At 29.6% G+C, this 24,565-nt stretch overlaps 1 protein-coding gene across 3 annotated transcripts; it reads right to left on the reverse strand.

The window, feature by feature from the left end:
* Positions 1-255: 255 nt before the first annotated feature.
* Positions 256-5,732, reverse strand: LOC114419696. Of its 3 annotated transcripts, none has more exons than XM_028385442.1 (5): positions 5,396-5,732; positions 3,887-4,057; positions 3,557-3,779; positions 906-1,009; positions 256-823 (listed from the first exon to the last, which is right to left on the reverse strand). In XM_028385442.1, the coding sequence occupies exons 1-5, from the start codon at positions 5,546-5,548 to the stop codon at positions 674-676; spliced, it is 801 nt and encodes a 266-aa protein (XP_028241243.1). In that variant the 5' UTR covers positions 5,549-5,732; the 3' UTR covers positions 256-673. The 3 variants fall into 3 exon arrangements, with proteins under 3 accessions (XP_028241243.1, XP_028241244.1, XP_028241242.1); XM_028385443.1 differs by having other exon boundaries at positions 946-1,009; positions 3,887-4,063; positions 5,396-5,726; XM_028385441.1 differs by having other exon boundaries at positions 3,887-4,063; positions 5,396-5,721.
* Between the last annotated feature and the right edge of the window lie 18,833 nt (positions 5,733-24,565).

A 24,565-nucleotide genomic window follows, 5' to 3' on the forward strand; every position in this document is an offset into this window, starting at 1 on the left:
AAGGAATTTTAAGCAAGTACATTAAACGGCCACAGCCAAACTTGCCACCTCCAACAATACTTATAACTTATTGAACAGTATCCCATGGTCAACAATTTGATAAGATGAACGAGAGATCAACAAGTCTTGAAAGACAATTTAATTGCACAATACCACCCAAAAACCAAGGGACACAAAGGAGAGATAAAATTTATAATGATAGCGAACCATAGATCAATGAACATACATGCCACAACTTAACATAATAAAATCTCATTGCTAAGAAAAATGCATATTGGATATCTTTATCTTTTCAACTATTTGAAGTACAACTATTGTAAGAAAACTTAACGAAGCTAACTAAAGAAATACCATACTAATCTAGGATACCTAAACAGTTTGTTAACCATCCAAAAATTCATCTAACAAAAAAAATCATATATAGTCATAATTTTTACTATGTCTATGCAAATTGCTGTCGAAAGTTTCTCCATTATGTTACATCAAACACCTTTGGATAAACCTAACCAGCACTAAATTTCACAAGAATAGAGTTGTTGTCACGTTCAATTTTCCTTTACACAAGTCTCTCAAGAAATTCTTGAAAGAGCACCAAGCAAATTGTCTATTCTCTCAATTTGTATCAGCAGCATCCACTGTAAAATCTGAGACTTCAATTCTGTGTTGCATATACTTACCTTCCCCTTAAAAAGTATGGCAGATCAGATGTTGGGAAATGGTAGCTCACTGGGGGTTCTGATAGCAATTCATGTCCTTTATTTTCTGAGCTTGCATTACTACTAGTTGAAACATCTGGTGTGTGAACTTTTCCAAATGGCACAACCTGCACGTTAAAGGAATTTGAAAAGCTAAGCAAGCCGGGTTATTTGAGATTTTTATCAGACAAAGAATAAATTCCACTCTACTTGATCAGTGCTTGAACTATCAGCTGTAGCTGTCTTCAACCTTTTCACCAAGGGCATGCAGCTTGACCTGGCATCCTCATCCTTGAAGTTTTGATCGGTGACCTCTATAAAAAATACAGAGAAAAAAAAATAATAATGATTATATTAATCCCCCCCAAAAAACCTACAGAATATATTGTACAACCTTATTCCCTGTGCAAAAAACTTTCCCAATCATGTAGTCTCACAAAAATGATTTAAAAGCATATTGGGAAGAAACAAATCTTTGCTCCCAGTCCCACTCAATTTAAGGAAAAAACAAATATTTGATGCAAAATTCAAATTTTGATATGCATTATTTTACAATATACTGTTTTCTTTTTTACAATATATAGCTCCCTGTATAAGCTGAGGTATTAATTTCCTTCTAAAAAATAGCATAAACATGTAAAAAAGAATGTAACATAAAAAGAAATTTCTGCCAGTGCATAAATTTATACTTGACTAAATCCAATGTGAAACCAGTGGTTAGTACAACATGCTGTGACGTGGTTCACAAGTACTTAGTTAAAACAGGAGAACAAGAGCTAAGGTAATCTGTCAACTCATTGTATGTTACGCGGAAGAGTAAATAATCCACATCAAATATCCAACTGTCAGCATAAAAAGAAACTAAATTGAATATCTATGAAGGCCTAGAATCAGAATCTACTCTCCAACTTGACTCCCCCCTCCCCTTTGGTGTGAAGTTTAAACTATTCGTATATTTTACACAGAGATGCTTCAATCACTGCTCTTGAAACAATATTGAAAAAGAAAAAATTGTCATGTTGAAATTTGACTCTCTTAATCCGTTTCAGCACACATGAAAATAGAATTACAACAACCATTTGAAAATAAGCTCAAAATTTTCTTAAAAATTCTTAAATGCAATGTGGTTAAGCAATTACATCAATATTAACTGCAGAACTGATTCAGTGACACAAACATGACTGATCCACAAATAGATCATAAAGTTATACATATCATGTATAAACACAAGAAAGATAAGGTATGTTTCCTTTTAGTTATTTCCATGATTCCATCTAGAAAACATATTTCCTTTTCTTTATCCCTATAAGGATATACAATGGAATAAACAACAAAAGATTGCTCGAAAAGTCATTATTGCTAGAGTTGTAAATAGATGACCAGTTGTCATCAATGGTGGTGTAAATGAGTTGTGTTGTTTGTGATTTATTCAAGTCTTTCTCATTAAATGCTCCATGAGGCTCATAAACAAACAAACTCAAACTTGAAGTTAGGCTTGGTTATTTCATGAGTCAAGCCCAAGTTGAATTAATACTTTGCAAATAGCCAAATAGTTCATATATGTATATATTACCTAAATAGTTGTAATTTTATTTATTATATTTACTTGAAAAGTTATATTTTTGTATATTATTATCTTACATATATTATTAACCTGATTTCAATTATGAAAAATCATATTTTAAATGGGTAACAATGAACTTAAAAAAAAGTAACCATTTTCATCATCAAAGATCCCATTTCCAAATTCCAAGTCATTATTAGGAATATAAAATTATATTTTAATATTATTTTACTTCACTTTCTATCATGAAAGTACCCATCTATTGAATACCAAATTAATAAACAAAAGAGCAAATTACAGCAACACCCCTAAGGTTTCATGTAATTACACATAACCCCACCCTTTTTTTATTTTCCTACACTAACCCCCTTTAAGTTTGAAAACATTACACTAACATCCCCTTATATGTTTGAAAACCTTACACTGACACTCCCTGCAGGGGAGGCAAAAGTTATGGTTAAAAAAGCAAGGGACAATTGTGTAATTACACAGAACCTTAAGGGGTGTTGCTGTAATTTGCTCTAAACAAAATTATTCAAAGAGAAATCCAATTAAAATAAAAAGATAATCAAGCCATGTAGAAGATAAACAAGCCAGGCTCGAGCTTTAAATTTGACTCTTAAATAAACGAGTCAAGCTTGAGTTATCTCTTATTTTCATGAGTCAATCCCGAACTATAAGTGCTCAACTCAACTCTTTTACACCTCTAGTTATCATCATCAACAAAAAGACATGTATTTGTTCAATATTTTCCACCTAGTGGGTCTAGGGAGGGTAGACTTATACATTCTTAGCCTCGCAAGTAGAGAGAGTGAGAGACTATTTCCAGGATTTGAACCTCCAGCCAGGTCACAACCTTACTATTATGATCACCCTTTTGCCAGTAACAATTTTTTTTTTTTGGAAAAACATTAAATTCATAATATAACTGGTAATCTTTAACCACAGATCCACAACCAATAGTATATATGAGCCAGCATCAATAAGCTTTTATGGCAGGTAAATTCAGGACTAATTGATACACAGCTACCTCTGTGCGATGGTTCAAGACAGATCATTTAGACCCGATAAAAATTGAGTAACTCCATGTTCTGTGAACTTAAATAACTGAATTAAATAATTTGATTATGTAACTGCTGATTAAACTATATGCATGTATTTTGAGAAAGGAAAAATCTGCATATGTATGGCAGCCATGTGTGGAACAAGGTGCAAGAAACAATGGGGGGATAGAAAGTATCGTTGTCTAGCCTACATGATAAACAATGTGCATACAGAAAATATATTTTCAAGCTACCTGTAGAACTGCAAGCCATTTCTAGAGTAAATATTGAACTTCCTCTTGCATGAATCTCCTCATCACAAAGCAAGCCATGCTCTCTCAAACTACAGCCTCCATCCACAGATGTAAGTTTGAATTGACTTCCTGCAAGAACATGAGAATCAGCTGTGCTCTCTAACATAGGTGCAACTCTTTCAAGGTTGATCTTCTTCTGGCAGCCATCTTGTAGAGCCAGAGACTGAAAGCAACAAAAGATAATAAGGTTTAATTGCACAGGGAGAGGTACAAAAATTAATACATATCCACACTACAGAGATGATATTTGAATTTGTCTGACACTCTGACCTGCTTAGGCATATTATGTGAATTTTGCAAAAATCTACATTTATATGCTTCATCTGTGCTATTTTTTAAGCTCAAATGATGTAAACGCATAGATCGATGCAATTCATTCACAAATGAGGCCTCTAAAGAACGAATATATAGACTGTGCTGCTGATCCGTCCATCTCGTCGACTGGTCCTGGAACAAAATTTGAGCTTAGTATGTCCTTGCAAACTAAATGAAGAGAAAATTTCCTTCTTTGATAGAAATCACAAACATGGAATACAATTTAATATTGTCAATTTCACACTCAACAATCTTACATAAATAGCCTTTGAAAATAAGTTATGTCAAGCAACAAGAAATTTTACACCCATATAGGAACTAAACTAGTCGGTCTATACAACTAATAAATTTAATTATAATTCCAAGAACCAAAATTAGATAAACTCAAAACTATGAGCCAATCAAAAGAATTTAAATGATGCTTCCTCTAAATAAAATCTCTCATGATCTATAAGTTTAACATTAAACTGTCTAAAGCTTCTTCAAGTATTTCATATCAGACCCCACTAATACAAAATAAGCTTTTTGACGTGCATATGAGTTGACATGCCAAGGAGAAAAGAACATCAGAGAATATTTCCATTTAAGCAGTAGATACTAGATACAAACCAAAAGCACACCCATTGGTGCTACAGAAATAATTTACCAAGCGACAAATGCTAAACGGTACAGAAATAATTTACCAAGAACGAATCATTTTGGACAAACAGGTGCACGAACACACTTACGTTCTATTCAATTACATACTTACCTTTTTTATAAAATCAATAAAACATCTACCAACCTGATTTCATGCAAACTTCTTCGAACTGTATCACAATGCTCTTACCAAAAAGATATTTCCAGCAACTTCCAAGTAAATTGTCTTCAGATACTCACTCCAGTTATCACACATAATCCACACCAAACAGATATCTTACTAAGATGTGCAACTTAAAGGCATGTTTAAGAGACCAAACATAAGAAATTGACAAACAAAGTTGATCTCAAAGCACACCAGCATCCACGGTCAAACCTTACAGAAGCCAAACTGTTTGCAAATTTATAACACGATTGTCGATTATTGATTTCAGTTACTCGACGGCTCCACGCTCCTCACCACATTGCTAGTATAATTCTCTACTTTTCCCCTCTGGTTTTAGATTTCAGATATTCTTAACTCATTAATTAGTAATTACTGAATTTAACCAACCAAAAAAAAACCGGTTTGTGTAAGCCATGTGATTACAATTGCGCGATTAAACGCCAAAAAAGCAAAACGCAAACACGCAAAGAAGACCTAGAATCCAAACGGATAAATTACAGACAAGTTCTCATCGAGCTACGCAAATACACTCTAAGATCAATATCTGAACACGCAAGTTCTGACCGCAAAATTTAAGCGAGAAACAAAAGAGAAATTGGAAAATCCATCACGAGGTTCGCAGGAGGAATAATAATTCGAAAAGAAGTGAAGTTATTTACCAGAGGCGGATGCGAGAAGCCTTTGGAGGCGTTGTCGACGGTGACGGCGGAGGAGGCGGAGGCGGAGGCGGAGCGAGCGAGCTCCGGCAATGGTTTGGGATCAAAGGTTAACGGCGGAGAGCGGCGGCGGCGGCGGAGATCGTGTTGTTCCATGGCGCGTGATCGGAATTTTTTGGCAGGGAAGAAGAAACCCTCTGAGAAAGGGGAAGAAAAAGGCTCCACATGGCTTCGCTTTTACACGTGTCAGTGCCGTCGATGGGGTGCCACGTCATCGGGGAGATAATATCTTGGGGTAATGTGAGCCAGATATTTTTGAAGGGTCGTTGAATGAAGAGAAAGAGAGAGAGAGTGAGTCATTGGCGCGTGCAATTCATGCCCTATTTTATCGTATCCGCACATCACATATGCGCCTATTCCATGGCTAACTCGTCTTCAATTCGTGATTCGTAAACTCGATTTCCACTTTTATTAATGCTTTTGTTTTATGTAACTAAGATTGGTAATAAAATTTTTCCCACAATTTTTTGTACGTTCGTTTATAATAAATATATTTTAAAAAATATATATTTTTTATACATTCGTTTATGATTTTATAATATCCAAGAATACTAGTTCGTAGCACCCTAAAAAAAATTTAAAAATTATGAAGTAACTTATATTGTAATTAATATTCATAATAAATTAACTTGTCTTGAACGGGTGATTCATAAACACAATTCCCACTTTTGTTTAAAAAAATCTGGTTAACATTAATTGTTTCTTTTTATATAATTAAGATATATTGATAATAAATAGATTTTTAATATATAAGTTATATTTTGAATCTGTAATGAGCAAATGAAATTAAATTGTAATATAAGACTATTTTTAAGCATTCATATTTTTTTAAAAAATATATTGAGATTTAATTTAAAAATTGATATAAAATATAGTAAATTAAAAGGGATAAACGGTTAAGAAGATCAAATATATAAACAAAAAAGTAGTAGGTTGAAATGGTTTAGAGAGAATTTTTTTTGAAGTTGCAGAAAATAATGTTTGGAGTGAATAGTGTAAGAATAATAAAAATCTCTCTAAATTATATATTCATAGCTCTACAATTTTATTTAACTTTATAAAGGTAAAAGTTAGTCAAATTTTATTTTCACTATTTTAATTTAGTTACAACAGTGAAATATGCATTGGTGTTGTGAAATAATTTGATCAAATCTATTGATAAAAAGAAAGAGTACACGATATTACGTTCTTAAGACACATTTTAGTTATAAAAAAATTGACAAGTTCCTATTTGTTATTTTTAATTAAGTTTTTGAATTTTTTAAATTGAGTTTAAGTCTGTGTTAATTTTTTAATCGGGTCCTGTTTGGCTTAATTAAAAATTATCAAATAATTTAGATATTTTATAGATTGATGTAAAAAAAAAAGATTATACATGCACAGTATAACTTTTTTTTTGTATACTTTTATCCAATCTTCACCTACCATTTATGATAATTATATTAACTTTTATAAAATTATGTTGAAATGATAACTTTTAATAAGATGATAGTATTAAATTATTATTTTACGTCGTCAATACATCACCTTTAAGGTCTTAATTTAATCTTTTGTATTAATTTATTTAAAGAATATAAGTGAGTCAATCGTGAACATAGTCTGGAAGAACAATAGCGTGGAATACTTGGGATTGGGAGGGACCCAAAAGTTTAAAGAATTCACACATTCATATAATAAGTTCCTTTTCTAAGGTATTATTTTACGTTGTCAATTTTCATAAATGGATTGAAAATATGAAATCACTGTTTCATTTCCTGTTTCTTTTTTCTAAATTAATTAAAATGTAACATATGATTAGAAAGTATTATCTTAGTTGTTATATTTTTTTATGTTACATTCGTAATTTTTTGTTAAATGAATATCAAGCTCATTATTATGACGTATTAATATGTAATTTTTTGACCAAACATATTAATATATAATGTACATATTATAATGCGAGAACTTATAAGAGATTGTTTTTTAATAAAATAAAAAGCACGAATCAAAACTTAAATTATAAAGAACTAAAACTAAAATTTAGTTTACTAAAAAAAAGCTAAATTTTAGTATATTAATTAAGAAAAAATACGTAAGCCTTAATATATTAAGCTTGATTTTGAAATTTTATAAAAAGCTTATATATTACTTTACCCCCGGACGACCAGTAAACCTGCCTCAATATAAATTCAAAATCTTCATAAGTATATTGAATGTTGAATTACCACTAAACGCGTACATTAATTAATGTGGAATTATTCCAATTTAGAGATTTTAAATTTAAATCCTAGATATGCAGAGTCGCATTAAATATGACTGTCCCTACATCACCTAGAAATTTTTTTTATCACCCATATTATTCTAGTTTAATAGGAGGTTTTAGATTAAATATGATTGTCTCCACTAAAATAAAGAATACATATGTTCTGGAAAAAAAATCTTAAATGTCGGATTGCTAAAAGCATCAATTACGAAAAAGAAAGAACAAACTTTTTCTCCTCTCCCACCTTTACATTTCTATTCATGGGAAGAGAGAAATATTTGTAGTAAGATTTACACCTAATTTTCCCCTTCTATTTTGTTTTCCACTCAAGAGAAAAGGGTTTTTTCTCATTTTCCTTTTTCAATTTTTTTCTCGTGTCCCGTAAAACGTGTTAATGATTGAAAGTGGATTCTCTCATTCTAACAATATTTCTAGTCTCTCTTCAACAAAAAAATTATTAATCAGTGTTAACGAATGATCAATGTTTTTTAGAATCATTAATATTGACCAATTTTAATATCTTCATTAACATTAATCAACATCGTGATCAACTAACCAACTGTAAAACAAATTGACTAATTAAATCATTAAATAAAATATTAGCAGAAAAGAAACTAGAGAAAAATTAAATAGTAATGATTTGCATTATTTTAAAATCAGCAACTGAAACTATATTAAAAGGAAAATGGCACTAGAAGTACCAAAGTTACAAATTGTAGAGGTTATTCTATATTTATATCAACAAGGATATAAATATTAGATAACCAACATGAAAAACAAAACAAAAACAAAACACCCGACACCCTCCACAGCTTACAATAGAATGACTTCAACATCTATACGACTATACGAGGACCGATTACAAAGAAGCTAGATAGTGGAAACTTATTGGCACTTGGCAGGAATTGGTGCAATAGTTAACGACAATTAAGAAAAAAAAAACAAGCAAGAACAATAATAGGCTTATCATGAAGGGATTCATATGACCCTTTACCATAAAATCTCGAACTGGCCCTATTATTGGACGAATTCTAAGTGGACTATCAACATAGGTGATCCAATTCATCATTACCTTAATTTAAGGCGCAAGATCTTATTAGCTACCCTCTTTATCAAAACTTTCCCTTCTTTACTCTTCCTCCCACACTGTGCTACCTCTGGTGACCCTCCACCACCCTCCATGACCTTCCACTGACCCTCCATTGCCTCTGGCGACCCCTCCACCACCAGAAAAATCAATATGACATAGGGAGAATTCCAAAACAATGATAATAACATCACATACTAACAACTATGACAATGACAATTACAACAAAACCAGCACAAACAACATTCAAATTGGGTTGTCGTTATCTCACCCTCCCAACATAATCCACATCTCAATGCAAATCCTTAAAAACCCTAAACTTTCTAAATCAATTTGGCTTCTAAGGATAAAATGTCGCTTCACCATAAAAAAAAAAAATCGGTTCAAATCAAAGAATCAACACAAGAATCCAAATCTCCAATATCGCAACAAGAAAGAGATTTTGAACATCATAACGTTTGTGATTAAAGGTTTTCCAACCAGCAGACGAGTCGTCTCTAAAGCTTCTCGACTTCCCCTTCCCAACGAAGTCGAGTGTCATCATTAATCTTCATTGTTAGGGTTAGCTAAGCGAGCTTGGAACATGCTCTCTCTTCCCAGAAACTCGCAAAGCGAGCAAGGGGGTTCGATGAGCAAGCCTTAAAACATATTCTCTATACAAGTCCTTTCTCAGCTAGCATACAGGATCACTAAGCTACCACATATAGCGACTAATTTTTCTGTTGCAAATTTTGTCACTAATCTCCTAACATCTTAATTTCTTCCGATTCTTCATGTTGAATAAGTGAATTAGTCCTCAACTTTGTCTCTCCAGGGTCTTTTATTAAAATCCTCACTTGATGATCTTCATGCCCCTCCTTGGTTATATCCATCCTAGTCCTCTATCAAAAACTATCTTGTCTTTTCTCACTATTAAAACCTCAAATATGATTTGGTTCATGAGGTTCATCGTCAGGCAAAAGCTATCTCGCAAAAGTGAGTATGGTGCTCTAATGCTAGTGAGACTGTATAAGCTACCATGAAGTTTCTATTAATTGGTATCCTCCTTTAGATGGTATATATGCATAAAGTCAATGTAAATGTTTCATTTCACTTGAGTACAAACTGTGTAAAATGTGGTAGCTAGTTTAATATGGGATCACAACGATTTGTTTGTGAAGGGTTTCCATTGCAACATTGGTGTTTTTAATTAGTCTTGTTCGAAGAGAGATGTAGGGTCTTTTCTTTGGCATTTGATTAGCTCAGCAACTTGGCCTAGTGGATTTTATCTTTGAACTGGACTCTTAAGTGGTGGTCTCTTTTGTTATATCGGAAACATCTTTTATTCCCTTACTCTAACCCATCTTGAAGGAAACTGTGTACATGTTGAGTTTGCGTGACTGACGTAGAGGCAAATCGTTGCATAGATCTTCTTACCAATGTGGGTCATACAAGAGGATTCTCTTAGACTTTACTTCACGGGGTTCCCACTTTTATGTTGCTCTTTCTTATGGAGGAAGCCTGGGGACGATTTATCTCATATATAATAATTGGTTAGTTTTTTGTCTTTACTTTCTCGTGTATTAGAAAATAGGTTAAATTATTGTGTATTTCCCTAAACTATTTAGCAATTTTTAATTACATACCTCAGCTATTTTTTTTTCAATTGGACCCCTGCACTTGTCTTTGTTTTTTAATTGGGCCCTTCTATCTTATTGTCGTTATAAAAATTAATTGTTTGAGCCAATTGTGTAAGTTTATATCAAGGTTATTGTAGAATGAAGCCTCAAAATATTTGTAAAAGAATACTTAGGTTAGGTTGAGTAAACTTATAAATGTGAGAATACTAGTTGACCAACTTGGTTTATAATATTGGATTCATATAATCTACAAAGGTAAAAATTCTAGCCTGGATACCAACTTGAAGAAGTGATAATACTTAGTGCAGACTTATAGAGTTGACAATACTAGATGCAAAGACTAATTAGATCCTGGTGGTTAATTTTTCAAATAACAATTAGATAATAGGATCCAATTAAAAACAAATACAAGTTTAAACACCCAAATGAAAAAAAAATTAGGATCTAATTAAAAATTATCAATTAGCTCAGCAATCTGCATAGTAATTTAACCAAAGAAAATATTAATTCCAAAGGTACCATAGTTATAATTTTTTTATTAATTATGTGTTATACTTATTAATACTCTCACACTTTACCTTAACAATTTATATTTATCTGTAAATAAATAGTTTTCTCCTTATAGCTAGTTATATTTTTATCTTATGTTTTATCAGTTTTCTTTGTAATAATATATTTTCTGCTAAATTTTAAAATTATTTTAATTTAATGTATTACATATATATACTTATTTTAATTTAATATTAAAATTTATGGATGATATTAAGACAAAACTATAATCTTAACTCGAGAGAGAGGATATGAATTAGAAAAAAGATTAAAATATAATTTCGGCCCTCTATTTAATTCAATTTTCTATTTCGATCCTCTTTACATTTGATCATCCTATTTTTTAAATCAAGAATTTTGAAGCAACAATCAATTTTCAGGTATTAATAGTTATTAAAAAATCGTTGTTTGCTAAATCACTTACATGGCACAATAATATATATTGGGCATTATAAGTGAAGAGGCCATGGGTTAGGATTTGAAGGTGTACACGGTTCAAGTGATTTAAATTCTTATTAAATTAATCATTCTACTAAGAGAAAAAGATCATGGGTTAAGATTTGTAGGTGTACACGGTTAAATTCTTATTAAAATTTGAAGTTTTTAGTGTTTTAAATTTGTAAAATGTTTTTTAATTCATTATAGGCCTAAAATTATCATAAATTATGCATTTAAACAGTAAAAAATTAATCGAAAGAGAACAGGAAAACATTTTTCAAATTCGAGAAATTAAAAAATGCAAATTTTAATTTGGAGACTAAAAAAATAAGCTCCAAATTTTAATAACTAAAAACATATTTAATTATATTATATTTTATAAAATATCTTTAAATGAGATTTTAATTTAGTCATTATCTTGTCTTTAATTTATATTATTTTTTTATATTAATTAAAGTGCGAGAACGTGTATATGTATAAAAATTTAGGTACCCAATTAAGAAAGACACTAGTATTACTTACTGTCCACGCAAATATCAGAAATAAGTACGGAAATTTTGTTAGAATGCAGGTATAGAAAACCTTATCTTAACCCTACCCGTTAATGTATACAAAAAAATCCTACCCGTTAACATTACCTTCCCCTGAATCTTGATAAGTGATGATAGATATACTAATTGTTTTAAAAAATAAAATCTGTATTAGACGTGCTAATCTAAATCCTGTTGAAAGGTTTGACAAGTGACATCTTGGTTAGACATATTCATATATATATATTATACTTAAAATTATGGCGCAACTTCTAAATATGATGTCTATTATTATTATTATTCTTTTAATTTATGATAAGTAAGTAAACTAAAATATTCTATGTATATTATTATATTATTTAGATTTATTATTCTCATAATAAAGTATTCTTACAAGGGTACTAATATTTTTATTGTTAAAAATTACGATACTTTTTATTCCATATTTGATTTTAAAAAAATTGTGAGACAGCACAAATTAAAAGATAAAAACACAATATTGTGCATTAAAAGATGTACATGATTAAATTTGTCATTTAATGTATTTATTTTGTATTATTCTCTTTTGAACGATAATAGAGAAGAAATTGTCATGTAAATACTAAATAATTTAAGTTTGTTGATGATTAATATTCGTGAAGAAACTTAATATTATTTAAGTGAAATGAGATTAGTACCATTCTAATCAATAATTAGTACCATTCTAATCAATAATTTGTTGATTTACCCAGGGCCGATCTTGACCATAATTAGAGGTGTGACCGCTTAAGGCCCATAGCTGAAAGGGACCCAGGAAATTTTAAAAAATTGTGCCGTAAATTTTTTTCTATATTATTTTTATAAATAAGTTGAATTTTTTTTCTTGCGTTATGTTTCTTTCATGAAATATGATATAAGTAGAAAGTAAAAAAAAATAGTTTTTTTTATCTAATATGTTATATTCATAAATTCATGTTAAATGAATTTTCAAGTAAGTTTGAGAGATTAACAACAATGGACCTATTATATATAATAACTTAAAGTATATATTTTTAACAAAATAAAGAACACATGCAATAACTCAAATTATAAAAAAAAATTAAAATTAAAATTTAGTATATTATTAAAGAACAAAAATACATGATGCGAAAAGAGAATAGAAAGAGAAATAAAAATAAAGAGAATTTTTAAGAAATAAAATTAAAAAAATTATATATACGTTGTGCATATCTTTTTTCTTTAAGATAAATCATTATATATAAATATTTGTATATATGTAATTTTTTTTGACATAAATTGAATGAAAACTATAATACTTGTTAAATGTTGAGATTTGTTAAAATCATATCGTTTGTTAAATGTAATCAAATGTATAATTTTTAATGAAATCATATATTTATTTTTTATGCAAAATATTTGTATATAAGTTGAGTTCTTAAATAAAATTTTGAATTTAAACCTAAGAATGAAAAAAACATATTATTCTTTAATAAAAATCTTCTAAGAAATTCATACAAATAATATATATATATTATTTAGTAAGAGTCTTATCTATTATTGTGAGTAGGCACTAAAAAATGACAGGCGATCTTGCACTTATCAAAACATATATGGTATTGATATTTTGTGATTGTTGGTGATATCATCATGTTGGAACATAAAATAGTGTTCAACTTAGAGAGCCATTGGAAAGGTAGCCGAATTCCTTGTGCGTGTCAGCGCATTTTGGATGGTTCTGTGGCAGCTTTGATTTAAAGTCTCTTGTCCCCACTAACACTAGCAACCCCATCACCATTTTCCCCTTTATTCCTCATCTCCGCAGCACTAGGGCACTATCACTAGCTACCTCTTCCACCATCACCATAGCCTCGTCCTTTATCTTGCTTTAATAATAGAATTTTTGTCCTTATTTTCAAACACCATCCTTAAGTGTTTCTTCAATAAAACAAAAATATAGTTTCAAACTCGCAAAGCAAACTCAGGCAGCTAGCAAGTGTTCAAGATTCCTACAAAAACTCAGAACACCATTCCACGTGGATGCTTATGGCTGGATGCACATGTAACGGATGTTCCTATTAGAAATACAAATAGTGATATTTAAGTGAAAGGGTAATAATATATAAATATTCATTTATTTTAAACACTTTATTCACCTATGTTATTTTTAGTTATCTATCTCTTCCAATCAAATTATAAATCTTATTATATTTATATTTATTTTTCTTTTCGTGGTATCTCATAACACAATGAATATCCATAAAACATCAATTCTTTTTAGAGTGTGGTCCCGTGGAGTTAAATCAATTTTAATTTTCTTTTCAAAATCAAATTACTTATTAGACACATTATCATAGGTTATTCACCATGTACTATTATTAATAGTCATAATAATCTAAGGTGTACAATCTTCTTTTATCTTTTTTCCCATCAAAACTTATCCCTCTTTTCTCTTTTCCACTCGTTACTCTCCATTGTCATCATCCTCCCTTTATCCTAGTTGTTTGTTTCGCCTTTGTTGTAAAACATGATGATTTCAATGTCCACGTCATCATGTGGAAGTCACTAACATAAAAATTGTCTTCCATGTCGACTAATGTATCACATTTTACCTTTGCTTTACATAATATTTAGTTGGATTTTTGTAGAAAATAGGAAAATACAAGAAGATGGTTTGAATCGTGTTACTTCAACTTTTTGCTAACCTTTTGAAGACAGATTGTATCATCTTATAAAAGCAAATCTTAAGCACAACAAGTTTTACAAACTTAGTTTTATCAAAACCTTTTCTAAAAACAACGTTGATAGAAAGCACAATTCAATGTTAGATAAAACAATTGAGGAAGATTATGTTCATGTCTTGATAAACTACAAAATTTCACTATCACTTATATAAAATACAAGTATTCTTTCTCAAGTTAGTTTTGGCTCAATCCCAAATAATTTTAAACTAACATCTTCAAGCTAAAACACTTGAATTTGAATCCTTTCATCATCTTTCTCTCTCCAGCCTCTCCAGATACAATGATGACCTCTAGATTAATCTGACAAGATTTAGAGATTAAAAGTAAAAATAAAATAAAATTTGGATATGATAATTGTATGTCCATTTCATATTAAGTACGATACTTTCCAAATAATTAATTTTATATTCATTTGGTATCAAATAAGGTACTTTCTAAATACTATATCTCACGAATTAGAGTGAAATTTTTTTCTTAAATATATTTTAATTTGTTTCCTAAATAATAGAATTATTTTGATGTTGATCCTTTAAAATTTGTTTTTATTTCCTATAAAATTTCATATTTCTAGGTTTAGTATCTACTGTTAGTCCATTTCATATTAAGTACGGTATTTTTCAAATAATTAATTTTATATTCATTTGGTATCAAGTAAGGTACTTTCTAAATACTATCTCACTGGTTAGAGTGAATTTTTTTTTCTTAAATATATTTTTTGGTTCCTAAATAATAGGATTATTTTGATGTTCATCCTTTAAAGTTTGTTTTTATTTCTTATAAATTTCCATATTTTTTGGTATAGTACCTACTGTCAATTAATAACAACGTTAACTAATAACGTAACAATAACATTCTCAATCAAGTGACATGTCATTAAGGAAATTGAAAGGATAGTTACGCATAATTTTTTTTTAGTAAATTCCATTTTTAGATTCTTATATGTTAGAATTGTTTATAATGTCATTCTAATTAATGAGAGATTCATAAACACAATTTACTAAAAAAGATTACATGTGATTATCTTGTTAAAACTCTTTATAACCTAACAAGTCACTAGTCTACGAACATCATTGTTATATCATTAATTAATGTCATTACTTGATAGCATGGATTAGAACAAAAATAAATTACATGTACTAAAATAAAAGTTTAACTAAAGAACCAAAATCATACCCTATTTTTTAAGATCAAAATCATATTTCAGTCTTTTTTATTGTTGAAAGTTTAGTAGAAAAAAGTATAGTTTACTTTTAAGCCAAAACTCAAATTAAGAAATAATTTTTTTTCAAAATATAAGTAATTAAAATTTGAGATAAAAAATTACATAAAAATTAAAAAATATTGAAAAAACACATTTGAATATTTAAAATATTGATGTAAAAAGAAATTTTAATATAAGTATAATCTTAATGGAAAAATGCAAAAATAATTCATAAATTGAGAATTTAAAAAATTATAAAAATAAGTGTTGATAATATTGAAAGATTTCATCTTTGATGACTTCAACCCATCTGAATTGGATAATTATTTTGATGACAAGCTCCAGAAGAGTTGAGTTATCTGACTTTTGTACAGGAATGATTATTGTAAAGTCTTCCTAAATTTCTTAAATCATTTTGTTGAAAGGGTTTACACTAATGTGTGTCTTGGATAGCCACATTTAGTCTTTATTTATAATAAGTAAATAAAATTATTATTGATTACTGTCATTTGCTATTTATAAGTTAGTTTGGTATTGGAAATTTGCAAAGAAATGACGTTGTGCCTCCAATTTATGGTTCTTTTGGTAGGAATTGTAATATTTTTCTTTATTGTGTGACTTTATAGAGTAGAAACTTCATTTTTGTGACTTAATGTTGAATCCAACTCAATTTCAGGCCAAAGAAGATAAGGTTAAAGCAGCTGATGACTCGCTTAGCGAAGTAGATCCGCTCAATGAGATGCATCTGCTTAGCAAGGCGTCCAGCTCGCTTAGTGGGTTGGGAAATTCTAGAAGAGGATAAGTCAAAGATATGCTCGCCCAACACGCAGTTAGCCTGCCCAGCGAGGACGTTGTCTCTTCTCACGCTCAGGACGCTCACTCTCACTAAGCAAAAATTCACTAATTCTCGCTTAACGAGATATACTCGCTAAGCGAGCCTTCAGAAGCTAAAAGGTCCAAGAGTCTTTAAAACACTGAGGTTGGCAAAAATGAAAAAGAAGGGGTAGAAAGACAAGTTTTGAGCAACAGAGGGAGCTTAGTTCAGGAAAATAGAGAGATTTAGGGTTTAGAGGCTGGAGGAGACATCCTCCATCATCTTCTTCCAATTTCTTTCACCAAAAATAGTTTCTTTTTTAGTTTTGAAGCTTTGCTTGTAATGGAAGACTAAGCTTCTTTGTTGGGGATTTCTACTGAACCATCCTGATGTAATATTCTCACTATCTATTTAATGTTATTTTTCTGTTTTCATTGCTTCTATCTATACTTATTTTACATGTTTGTGGCTTGATCACCCATTTATATGTGTAGTTAGGCATTTTAGTATTGGAAAATACTTTAAAATCTTAGAACTGGATAAAGCAAACTAGAAATCTATATGTCTAGGAATGAAGTGCAGTGATCTAGTCCATTTTATGCTGTAGGCTTAGTGCAACTCTTTTAGAACAAGTTTGTTGAGGGATCAAGGGCGAAATCTAAAGAGAGTTAGGCTCATTCATGTGAGGAATCATGGTTTAAGTAGTTTCTCAGCATAAGAACACTAGGATAACGTTAAATAGAGAAAAATACATTTTATACATCAAGATAAATTTAGAAAACACTCCTCAACGCTCTTAACTTGATAGTTTTCACTTATTATAGCTTTAGATATTTTGTTTATGTTCAAATAGATTTTCTAGTACATAATTCACATGTGCCTCATTTTTTACCCTTATAAGTGTTTACATACTGAATGTACATGGTTTAGGTGAAATAAATTCCCTGAGGATACGATCCTCGGTCTTATCATTTTATACTACTTGTGCGAATCAGTACACTTGCTAACTCACGCAAAATTACATAGTACCAATCTAATAATAAATAATATAGATTAAACTCATAATTTTTATCAAATAATGAATGAGAATAAAATATAATCTGACACTCCTCCTCAAGCTCGAGAATGCATGTCATATGAATTAAGCTTGTTACAAATATGATAAACTTAAGAGAAACAAAAGGTGATTCTGGTTGTTTGATTGTGGCGGATAAACAATGGCTTGACAACAACCAACAGAGCCTTGCAGTTGTGACGAGTACTGTTCACTTGTGAAAGAAGAATGCTCTAAGGAGAAAAAGGAAAAGAAAAGAAAGAGCATGTGAGGGAGAGAAGACAAGTGGGAGGTTCGTCGATGCGTGGGTCTTGTTGGAAAAGGGCATCACACATCGATGTGGCAGTAGTTGTGTCTAAAATGCAAGCATTGGAGGGATAGCCGGAGTGTGAGAGGCGCCAAAAAAATGGTTGGCAATTGTTGCCAAAGGCAAAAAAAGGCCTAGGGAAAAGTGTATGTGATTAGGTTTCCCTGAAAAAAGCTCATGTGTCGATTTGGTGTAGACACATAAGATTGACGTGCTAGAAAGGGATGGCGTTTGGCGATGGATTGAAATGTCAAACCCGATTAGAACATCTTTAGTGGTGATTCTCATTTTGAGATCTTAGACCACTTTTCTATGGGTCCCATAGTGCCACATGTGTACCAAGATCTCGCTTCTTTTTTGCTCTAATGATAAATCTCAACTTGAGATCTTGAGCCACTTTTGTAGGTCCTACAATGGACTCCACCTAAATATATTTTATTAATTATTTTTAAATTAAATTAAGTAATTAATAATAAATATTTTAATTATCAAATAACTAATATTAAAAAATAAATAAAATTATTTTTCTTTCTTTCGAGATCTTGAGCCTAAGATCTTGTGCAAGAACCAATATTAAAATCGCTCTTAGGAAACAACAAAAAAGCGATATCACACGAAAAAGAAGAGAGACACAATAGAAGTGACTAATTAATTGGAGTTCAAAATTTTGGAAACCCAATGAAAAATAATGACCAGATAGATCATGGGGGATGATATGACTCTAATACCATGTTGAAAGATTTATTGTAGTGTGTGTCTTGGATCACTACATTTAATCTTTATTTATAATAAACAAATAGAATCAATATTGATTATATATGATTAATCTAATAATGAATAATATATGGATTAAATCCTTAATTAGTATCAATAAAAAAATATGTTTAAATATATTTTTAATCCTTATAATTTAGTATTTTTTATTTTTGATTCTTGTAAAATTGTTATTTTTTTTTATTTTTATCTCTTGTAAATTATGTTTGTTTTATTTTTCTTTCTTATGGTATTTTTTATTATTGAAAGTGTTATATAAAATATTTTAAGAATTAAAATTATCATCTGACACATATTTAACAGCCGAATTATTTTAAATAAAATTAATTTTCTGACATTTAGAAGCTGGCTTCAAAGAAGAAGTCGTGATTGATACCATGCATGCATAATCCAATCTATTATTCATCTGAGTTTGTTTTTATAAAGAGATTATTCATCCGAGTAGTGTTCTCTATTTTGACAAAAATATACCAATTGCACTAACTATTTTCTTGAATACGTTCTCTTACGAAGCATTAACGGGGATTTGTTGTATCTAATCCAATTGATTTTGAAAGCTACAACATCAACTTGAGTCCGTGGAGCTATAGATTGGAACCATCTTTTTAACCAATCATTACCCTTTCATAACAACTCACCAATCATTACCCTCCCCTAACAACTCACCAAATCTTCTTCTTGATCAACAGAAAGCAACACCATATATTATCTCCCATTTAAGTAGCTCTCAACGTGATGAAACCTTCCATCTAAAAGGTCTTGTGCAATGAAAAATTCTTCTGAGAGTCATGCAACCATTCCATATCCTGCTCCTCCCCTTTTATTTGTTTCACACCATGTATCATCATGACTCCGATTGGTATTATTTACATCCATTCTTCCCCCAATTTTCTACTCTCTCTTTTCCTATTTTATCCCTTCCCTTTTTTTTTCACAGCAAACATCTTATATTATTAATAAGGTGAACATTGTCACAAGGAGTTCCAACACCACCAGAAATACATGTGCAAAAAGTTTAAGAAACAAGACAACATTAATGAAGTTAAAATATGTGCCCAGCAGTGATAGAAATTAATGGTATCAACCCCACTGTGTAAGATACATAAAATCCCCTCAAAATATACGTGGCATTCAATGATCCATTTCTACGTGATATGCATCAAATTATCATGTACATCAATCTTCTAACCATAGAGAGGAATGTCGAAGCCCGCAACACTTGTCTTGCACCACTACCAAACTCTACATTGGATTACTTCCATTAGTGAGTTCGATCGAGTAAATTGGCTTTCCATTAAACTGAATATCATTTAGGTGACACTTCTCCCTTCCCTTACATTCCCTTATTATTACTTATGCACACGTGACACTTTTCCTTGTTAATTTGGAAACTTCATTTTCTTTTAATTGTCTCTTGCAAATTACTCAATAAATGTGAAAATTTGGTCTCTTCATTACACTATTCACCACTTGCTCATGAGTCCACTTAAAAGTTTCTAGTAAATCTTGGTATATTAGCATTAATCTTATTATTACCAAGTTTATACAATTTATATAAGCTATTTTTTTAGAGGAATTTAGATAAGCTGTTGACGAATTATTATTGCGAGTATAATTAACACAAATGTGTACGACAAAAATCTAAAAGTTATTATCGTGTAGAGAAGTTATGTAATTTTTTTTATTAATCCTATATAATAAGTTATCGCATAAGCAATCCTAAATATCATAAACATTAATCCTAAATATTTTCTGTGCCTTAACGACGCGAATTTCTGTCTGGGAGTTCCTGATATGATATGTGAAGCAATCCCACCAATCACCATGCAACAACAATAGTCATACTGCCTTCACACCACGTGAAAAGATCCCACGAATCTGCAGGCCTCAGTTCATGTTCATATTACTTTTCCACTTTTTTGTACACTGACAAATTACATGCTCGTGATCTTCATCTAGCTTTGCTATTTTAGCCAGTTCATCTTTTAGCAGGTTCGCATATTCTCGACATATCATATGTTTATGGGCACCACATGATCATGGAAAAAAAATCCGTACAAAATAGAAGTGTGATAACTTTGAAAATGAATTAAAAATTATTTTAAGCAAAATTCCATGCTCGATCGAACTTGTATACGACAAAAAAAAATTGAGAGAGGAAATTCCAATAATTAATCTGATCTTTTTTACTGAAATTTATCATATATAAAATTAGAATTAGAAGATATTTTGCACATAATATAATACGGTAACAAAAGAAAATCTCAATCAGTAGTGTTTGAGTCTATTATATATGTATGTATTGCGCTATTTTGTAATTAAAATAATTTATGGTTTTTTTAATCCAAAATAAAATAAGTTATAATTAATTTATTCCTAATTTGTAATGACAAAATTCTTAAAAGTCAAACAAAACCAAACATTATTAAATTCATTGCTTTGATGATATATAGTTTGCAACACAACCGACATTTAGTTCAGTTTTGGGTGGCCTTTAGTGGTAAGTTTTTTAAAAAAATTAGAAAACAACAACCAGTTTTTATAGTTTTTAAATTTAATATTATAATCATTATAAACCTTTTCATAACAATAATAAATTGAACATTACTTGATATTCAATACTATTTTTTAACAATATATCCTTTTCTAACATATGATGTAAAACTAAAATAGACACCTTGATTACAAAGTAAAAGAAATGTAATAAATTATTTAATATTTATTATTAATTAATGCAAAAAAAATCACATACTAATTACAAAATTATTATAGAAAAGTAATAGATCACATACTATAATCATTAAAAATTGAAAATAATACTAGCTATATAATGCTAAACATCTATTAAATAAAATTAATATAATTATAATGCGTAATTTAGTTTGATTTTTTAACAAGAATGGAAATCCAAACCAAATTACAAAAAGTATGTGCTTTTTGAGATTTTGGCTTATGCAATTTTCTATTTAGTCGATTTTTAATTTTTTGGATCGATTTGATAATTTATAAATGGTTTGATTTAGTTCTAAACACCGTAGTAAAATATAGGGAGAGTATTTTTTAAAAAACTAAAATCAAATTCAAATATCATTTTTTTTAAAATGAACGTAAATATGCTTTAAATTCAGTTAAAAATTATTTAAAGTTCATTTTTATTAAACACAATTTATTTGAAAATTACATTTCAAAACCAAAATAAAGAAAGTCAGCCACCACCCTAAACGGGCACTTCTATCAAGCAAATCGAAACACTGGAGTTCCAACTATAACAAACTTTGTTTTTGAGATGCAGATAATGAATTTTGCCTTTTTTGAGCAACATATTTAACGGACTCAACTAATGGCCAATTATAGCAAACTTTGTTAGTCTAGATCAGTTGCCACGTTAGGGAGAGCTTTAGTTAAATACTACTCTTAATTGCAGGGTTAATTGCATAACTGTACTATAGGATACCTTCAATGACAAAAGATAATTACATAAAAATAATGTTTATTCTTTAAAAAAAAAATATTTAAATTATTATTAATTTGGTCTCTGAAGAAGAAAAGGGAAAATTAAGGGATGAAAAAACTCGATACCATTTTGTTTTTGCTTGGAGGGACATAACACAAAAGACTTCACACTTTAGAAGTTACAGAGTTAAGTTAGAATTCGATAATTGCTGCTCCTTTTTTCATCATAACATTAGTGTCAATATCTACTAAATTTGATAATAACTAATTTTTGTCAAAAAAATCCATCTAATTATTTTTTAATTATATTTTTTTATTTATAAGCTACAGATCAAAAATCTCATTTAAGGAGATCAAATTCAATTTCATTCGGTCAACAACTTGTTAGTAAAATCAATAATTGCCTTAAAATAGCTTTTTTATATAAAAAAGTTCTAATAAGTCTTATATAAAAATGAAGAGAGGAAATAAATGAACAAAGTCACGATTTTTGTTATGTAGTTTAACCAATACTTCAGATAATTGTATTTTGTAACCAAAGGTGAATGCATTGGGGAGCTAGTAAGAGCCTTGATCCCCTTCAATCCAAAACTTAATTATCCCCTTCAATCCAAAACTTAATTATCGGGGAATGAATATATTTGTTGAACTTTTGCTTAATAATTTTGGATTTTTTTTTAAAATTTACTTATTTTTTAATAAATAAATTATTTCAAATATATATAATGCTAAAGATAAATATTCTTATTAATATAGTGAGTTGACTGAAAACTAAATTAGGTGTTAAGTTATTTAAACGATGTATCTGTTGACAAAATAAAACTAATAGATTCAAATATTTACATCTAGTCATCTACCTTACCCTGTACCGATCGAGGCACCACAGATGGGTTCCAAAAACTTTTTATCATTGAAACAGGTAAAGATAATGTTAAAACAGATAAAAATAAAAAAGGTTAAACGTATAATTTAGTTCTTATAGGTGTCTTTCTTTAAAAAAAAGTTTTTATAGGTGTCAAACTTTTAATTTGGTCTCTATGGGTGAAAATTTTCAAGTTGGTTCTTATAGGGGTGACACATTTTTAATTTAGTCTTTTATACGTAGGGAACAAATTAAAAATACACCACACATATAGAGAATATATATATACATAGAGAGAGAATATATATATATATATATATATATATATATATAATTAAACAGATTACGATGACATAAACTAAATTGATAATATGTATACATATAAGAATTGTATCCTTTAAGTTAAAGATCACTATCAACTTGATTTATGATAAGATCAAGTTCGGGTTTTATTCGATCACGCTTACCCGAGTCTTGTAGAGTCCTTACAATATTATATCTCACATAACAACACCCCCATATTTTTAGGGGAAGAGACTCATCCTTGAATATTTAGGTAGCATTTGGAGATTAAAAAAACTCAAGGAACAAAGAAGAATGATAGAATACACACTTTAAATGCTTTGGCTAGATCTTCTCAATTCCTAGAGAAAGTTCATACCTGAACATGAATCGATTTGAGTAAATTTTCTATGTAAAGAAACCAAATTGAAAATTTATAACACAACTAAATTATAAGTATAAGTTAAAAAGAAATGAGTAATGTCAAATCATCTTTTAATATTACTTACTACAAAAAGATAGTAAAATGATTTGTAAAATGATTTGTAAGAGGAAGGGATAGGAGGATTTAAAATTAAGAAAGTAAAATGAGACATAAAATGGGGTATGTTATGGGATGAGTTACATTTTTTTACCTTAAACTTGTAATTTTTAACTAATTTTATATCCAACAAATTAATTTAATATATTTTATTCTTAACTTTTTAAAAAATATCTATTATTAAGCATAAAAGTTGGAGATACAATTTAAAAAAAAATATGAAAAGTTAAGAATAAAATTCACTAAAAATAAAAAAATGGGTGTAAAATTTATCAAAAGAATAAAAAAAATGAGAGATAAAAAATGTAATTATGTGAGAAGTAAATTAAAGAAAATTAAAATTTATAAATTTATAAAAATTAAAAATAAAACACATCAAATTAATTTATTGAAAATATCATAAAACCAAATAGGAGGTAAAAAAAAATCCAAAAGGCGCGTGATGATGACAAATGTAAGATGTTGTCGGAAAGCAGCATCAAGTGCAGTGGATCCTCCCACATTTCGCAACGCAATTGGGAAAAGGTCACATCAAGGATTCAACTCAGTTTCCATTGGTCCACGTTTCGTGATCAGTGTGGTTCCATTTTCATTTTCGGAAAATATTTTAATTCGCAGAAAACTCCAATAACAATAATAC

Source organism: Glycine soja, chromosome 7 (assembly GCF_004193775.1).
Source record: "Glycine soja cultivar W05 chromosome 7, ASM419377v2, whole genome shotgun sequence".
Classification (NCBI taxonomy): Eukaryota; Viridiplantae; Streptophyta; class Magnoliopsida; order Fabales; family Fabaceae; genus Glycine; species Glycine soja.